General features: G+C 45.5%; 1 protein-coding gene across 1 annotated transcript in view; it reads left to right on the top strand.

The window, feature by feature from the left end:
• The first annotated feature begins 365 nt into the window (after positions 1-365).
• The window catches only part of SPON1 (spondin 1), a 185,802-nt gene continuing 180,167 nt past the window's right edge, over positions 366-6,000 (top strand). The window contains exon 1 of the mRNA XM_048306230.1: positions 366-831. Within this exon, the coding sequence (XP_048162187.1) occupies positions 609-831 (223 nt within the window). The 5' untranslated portion in view covers positions 366-608. The remainder of the gene's footprint in view (positions 832-6,000) is intronic.

The raw sequence follows: 6,000 nt of genomic DNA, 5'->3' as shown, positions 1-6,000 counted from the left end.
GTTCGGAGAAAGACGGGAGGGGTGGAGGGGTGTCGGGAAATTCTTTGAGCCTTGTTATCCCTACAGTAACTATAGACTTCGGCAGGAATGCGGGTGATTAATTTCAGGTCTGTGGGCTCAGCCCGAGCGGCAGCAGCTCTGCGCTGGGTGTCTGGGAGACAGCGGCGTTCCCTGCTCCGCTCTTTCACCAAACCCTGTGAATTCAGCTCGCCTAAGTAAACACCACCGAGCTGCTAATCACACGCTCTGAAACAAAACAGCACTTCAGTTCGGGATCTGGGCAAGATCAGACTTCCCTCCCTCCCTCCTTCCCTCCCCTTCTCTCCCGTCCCCTCCCTCTCTGCCCCCTCCCTGCTTTTCCCCTCCCTCTCGCCGGCAGCAGCCGAGCCGGTCCCTCCGATCCGACCTGGCAGGCTCACGCTGGGGGCCGCTGCCGGCTGGGGCTGCCCGGGACCGCTCAGCCCGTCCTGCCTGCCCTGCCCTGCCCTGCCCTGCCCTGCCCTGCCCTGCCCTGCCGTGCCCCCCCGTGCCCCCCGGCCCGCTCCCACCGCCGCCCCGCTCCCGGGCACGGCCGCCCCGGCGACAAAAAGTTGTGCGGAGCGCCGAGGATGGGAGCGCATCTGCAGCCGCTGGCCCTGCGGCTCCTGGCGCTGACTTTCCCCTTGGTGGCGAAGGGTTTTTCTGACGAAACCTTGGAGAAAGCCGCGAAATCCGAGGGATATTGCAGTCGGATCCTGCGAGCCCAAGGCACCAGGAGGGAAGGGTACAATGAATTCAGCCTCAGGGTGGAGGGCGATCCAGAATTTTACAAGCCTGGAAACAGTTACCGGGGTAAGTTGGACATCCTCTACATCCCATACTAACGATAATGGTGAGGATAAGTGGCTCTGGAGCTGTAACGAGTCTCTGCCTGTCAGCCCTGGATCCCTCTTGGCGTGTGTGTGTGTAACTGTGTGGGTTAAGACAGGGTAATATACCCCCACGCACTACTTTATTGGGGATGCTTCCGTGACAAGTGAGAAGGAGTTGGGTTTCAGTGTATCACTTTACTCCCAAGCATTCCTCATTAAGAGAAATTTCCTTTCTTTTATGAATCCTCTCTACCGGCTCAGCGCTCGCACGGGATCGCAAGTTGCAGCCATACAAAGCACACTCTTCCCTCGTTTACCTACTTATCTGGGATTTCTTCCTGTCCCTTTAAATATAACCCAGTGCATGGGAGAAGCTTTAACATTCAGCAGGAAGGAGAGGAAGCTCGGAGCTAATTGTTCTTGCCCTGAAATATGAATGTTAATATAATGAGTTAGCATATGGGCAAACATGATGCAGCACACTGCCAACTTCCCACATTTCCCACTTACGTTTATCCCACCCCTCTTTTTTTTCTGGGTAAATGAACAGATGGTTCAAACAGGAAAGAGGCAGAGACAGTGCTAACGACCACTGTAAATAAGCTATGGAGGCATTCGTTCTTCCATGAGCATGTCACTTACAATCCTTGAAATGAACTTCCAAAGCACATTTGAGTGTATTTTACTAATTAATGGGCAAATGCAGGTTTTGGTCACTTTTCTTGCCTCACTATATAATGCCTTCAGAAATAAACCTTCTTGGAATGTACTGTTTAACTTGTATTTTAAAAGCACTTTAAAAATAATTTGGACATTTTTAGGTACCATAACTAACATACTTTGTAGGTGTCACTTTGGAAAAAAAATATTGGGAGATTCTTCTAAGTGTTTCTTAGATCCAGGGTAAAGAGCTGTAAAGAGCTGAGACAATGTTTTCCCATTGCATGAACATGGGAATCTTAGTATAGATAGGGAAAAGAAGAGTGCATGTAGCATAATCACTGTGTTTTTTCAAAGGTTGAGAAATGCATCTGCAGCAATGGTTCACCTGTTTTAAGCACCATTCTGTAACTTTGCACGATACTGATTTGATTTTTTTCCCCAAAATTGTTTTATTTTAACGTGATGTGAGGAAATGCATATTTCCCACAAGCTGGTTAGCTGTTCCAGACACTAGGATTAGTACCTTGAGCCTGAATGATTTCATGTGGCATGTCAACTTGATACATCTACTAAGCAGGAAAAAGATGTGCCAAGTTCTTTGATAGTGACAAATGTGAACATTCTTTAAAAGTTTTGGAATTCACTTCTGTAAAAATGTTATTGGACATTTTCAGTCATCTACCAAAGAAGTTTCTATTGCATAGAAATGTAGGAAGAAAGAAACTCCCAGATGAATTAGCAGAACTAATTTCCTGGAGATATTAGGTCTTGGCATTAGGAACTCAATTAATAAAATCACATTAGGCTATTATAGCTGCTTGGAAGTGAGAAATTTACAGCTAATAGTAAAAAGTTAAAATGTAGAACAAAATATGTGCCTGCGTTTCTGATACTTAGGACTGAAGTATTCAGGTGGCACATTAGGGTGTGTAGATTGTTCTTTCAGGACTCCTCTGGAATTGTTGGAAGAACACAAGTAAATGTTGCTGCAACATACATGTTACCTACAGCAGCAGTTAAAACTACCAACATACAGAAAGTTTTGAGAGCTCGTTTTCAAAGGCAATTCTAGAGTCCAACTGAAACTTAATTACTGTTTTATGCAAAGGATGGAAAATCCAACTAATGATTAAAAAAATGAGATATGACAGGTCTGTGGGGTTTTATCTGTTTGTTTGTATTTTTTTACCTGCAAATTACTAGATACACAACATGGCAGAAACTTGCACAACCTGCTTAGGGTTGGAGCCAGATATTCCTGTTTCCACGGTCCCTGCCTGGTTTACAGCAACCTGGATCCTTGGCACATTCCGTAGTGGGCTGTTGGAATAAAGTAGTATTTTCAAGGTGGATAACACAGGAATTAAATGTACATGCAAATGTACTCCACAAAAGTGACAGTATAGGGACATCCATTTATCTTCATGACATCGGTTGATGTGACACATCAAACTCTCAAGCTGCAATGACTGGAGGAAATATCTCAGCACTCTTGCAGTGTGGGAATCAGGAGACCGCAGTTCACAGCTGCTATTTGCCTTTGGGGAAGTTTTTATGGCTCCCCTGCAGTTACTCACCTTTAGATCAATCAGAATCTATTGCCCTAAGGGGAAACCCTGGGTGGAGCCTTGGTTTTCCACCTCTGGAGCTGTGATAGAAAACAGTGGCCCTGGGCACCGAATAATTTCTCTGAGTGGGTGGGTATTCAGCTCCTCCGTCTGCAGGCACCGGCAGCAGTAAATAAGGGGACGTTTTCCTGTCAGACAATTAAAAATGTCTTCCTGTAGGACCAGGTTTGTGGGCACACCATCCTATGGTCAAGGTCCTCTCCTCCCTGCTGGTTACCTTCGACCTTGGTGGAGCTGCTCTTGCTTCCACTGAAGGTCAGAGTTCTCATTGCATTCAAAGGGACCAATGAGCCTTAAGTTTGGATGGTGCTACAGGGTAATGATCCTTGAAAATACCCAGTCCTGGCTTTATTGATTGTAGAGTTAGATTAATGATTGCATGAGATTTCCATGAAAAAATGAGGTAAGTTACATGCTATTAAAATGCAAATAAAATTGCTTCCACAAAAAGACAGTAGTATGTCCACTTCAAATGCTAACAACATGCAGCAGACATACTTTCTGCTATTATATAATGAAATTATTATTTTGAAGAAGAAAAGGAGGATAAGACTAGTTATAATCCTTACATATACCTTTGATGTAGATGCTGTTTCTGGTTTTAATGGGATTTCCACTTGTAGGTCAGTCCACTTTCTCCGTTTTTGAGGAAAGGCTCATTTAAGGTGTTGCACTCCACTGCACTGATTTGGGGACTTGTCTTCTAAGGAATGTTGAGTCTTTTTCTTTCCATTTCTTTCTTCTTCCCTCAACATGCAAACACTTTGCAAACAAGCACTCAATCTGTAACCGTATTAGCCATTCCCAGGTTTCACAAAATACGGATAAAATATGGAACATGTATTTGTTGGTACTTGTGCAAGGTACAGCACAGGATGTGAATTGTGTAGGATGAGAAAAGTCAGATTTCTTGCCTGAAACCAAAGGAGCAACTGCTTTGATCACCCCACCTTTAGCTTGGGACACTGGGGAAAGAGGAGCATGTTGAAGGTGTGTGCCAAAGTGCAACTTGTAAAGTAATTAGAAATTTGCCGGAGGCATGGAAGCAGACAAAATAACTGCTGGTATGTAATCTTCCCTTTAAAGAGAAATCCTTAACTCTGAGGCTTGCACTGAGATTTAACTGATCTTTGCAGGAAGTTCATATTGTTCGGTGGAAGTTAATTAGTGTGAACGCGGCGTGAGCAGGACTCAGCTGTTGTTTAAAATGGCAGAGTTTAGCCTAAGAACTCTCAGCTCTTACGCAACAAAGAGCCGCTCTCTTGTGAGAAGCAGATGGGGTCTGACAGCTTCCCAGTGCCGCCCGTGCAGTGCGAGCCTCTGCCGTGCCATTCCCGAGCCGGTGGCTCCAGCAGCAGCCCCGGAGCGAGCTCTGCGTGGGGAGCGCTCGGGACGGAGCCCCGCGTCACCTCAGCACACGGATGGTTCCGAGCACAGACGGAAACCTTCCCAGCCCAGCTGTTCCCAGCGTTCTGGCCTAGCTCAGGGCTACCAAAGCACACATCCCGCTCGCTATCCCAGAGCTGAGGCTGCCCGGACGCTAAGTCCCCACGGGCCCGCTCCGCTCGGGCGGGTCCCTGCCCTGCCGGCCCCTCCCCGTGTCCGTGTGTCCCCCGCCGGCACAGCGCGCCTGGGGATGGACCCGGCTGAACTCTCCGGCTGGGCTTGGTTTGTTTGACTTGTCGGCTGGATGTGTTCCCGAGCCCAGCTGAGAGCACAGCTGCCTGCATGCGGCTGCTGAGCGAGCAGCGAGCCTGGGGGAGGGCGGCATCACTCCTCGGGGTTGAAATGACTGCGGCCACAGCAGGAGTATTGCTAACCCCAAGCATTCAAAAACTATGAGTCAGGCTTTGGAATTACCTTCCTTTTGCTTTTTTTTCTGATGCTTCTGTAGCATTTCAGATCTCCTCTGTTACATAGGTAGGTGTTCAAAATTTTGAAAACTGGTTTGATGCGTAACTTTGTGAGGAAAATGAAAACTGTTGAGTCAATTCGCAGCTGGATCCTCTGTTTGCTTCCATACATATTTAAGTATTTATGGTGTAACCTTTTACTCATAGTGATTCAGAGTCTTTAATTGCATATGATATGGAAAAAATTGTTGCATGTAAAAGACCTTTATGGCAGTTAATTTCTAAGAGTCAGTGTTCAAGCAGGAGTAATGTGTTCATCTCTGTTGAGTTCAGCAGTGTGCTGTTCTCAGAGCAACTGAGAGCCTGCCTGTGGGTTTGCATTTAGACAGAGCTGCAGAAGTTTGCAAAATTGGACTAATTATACTAATTATTGGGCAGAAAATGAATTAATGAATTGGAGCAATACTTTGTAAACTAAGCAGAAATTTTCATGGCATTATGCTTCTACCCAGTTTTGGTATATAATATGTGAAATTTTCTTTCTCCCTCAAAATCATGACATTCAACCACATAATAAGGTTCCATGGAATGAAAAGTGTGTTGAAAATCTCGAGAGTTGGGGGACTTGCTATTATGCCAGTCACTACCCCAGATTGTACAGGTGTTTGCAGGTTTATAGGTCAAAGCATGGCACTTACACAAAAGTTTGAATATTGAAATAAATCTTTCCAATCCTTTTTTTTTCCCCACATATAGTCAGAAAAGTTAGGTGTTTGTACAAATACCATGAGTTTTAGACCCAAATACAGCTGCATAATGCTAGAAATGTTCACATAGCCTATTTTATATTTTTCTGCTACCGAATTTATAGATCAAAGAGCTCTCCATATGTTCCAAATGAACTCTGGGGCGTATTTTGAAATCCATACCTCTTAAGGGCAATCTATAATTTTTAGCAATGTGATTCAACCCCTCATGGCCTGTTTGTGAGAGAGGGAGTCTCTT

Source organism: Corvus hawaiiensis, chromosome 6, assembly GCF_020740725.1.
Source record: "Corvus hawaiiensis isolate bCorHaw1 chromosome 6, bCorHaw1.pri.cur, whole genome shotgun sequence".
Classification (NCBI taxonomy): domain Eukaryota; kingdom Metazoa; phylum Chordata; class Aves; order Passeriformes; family Corvidae; genus Corvus; species Corvus hawaiiensis.
Note: the sequence above shows the minus strand (reverse complement) of the source record. Positions and strands in the feature narration are given on the sequence as shown.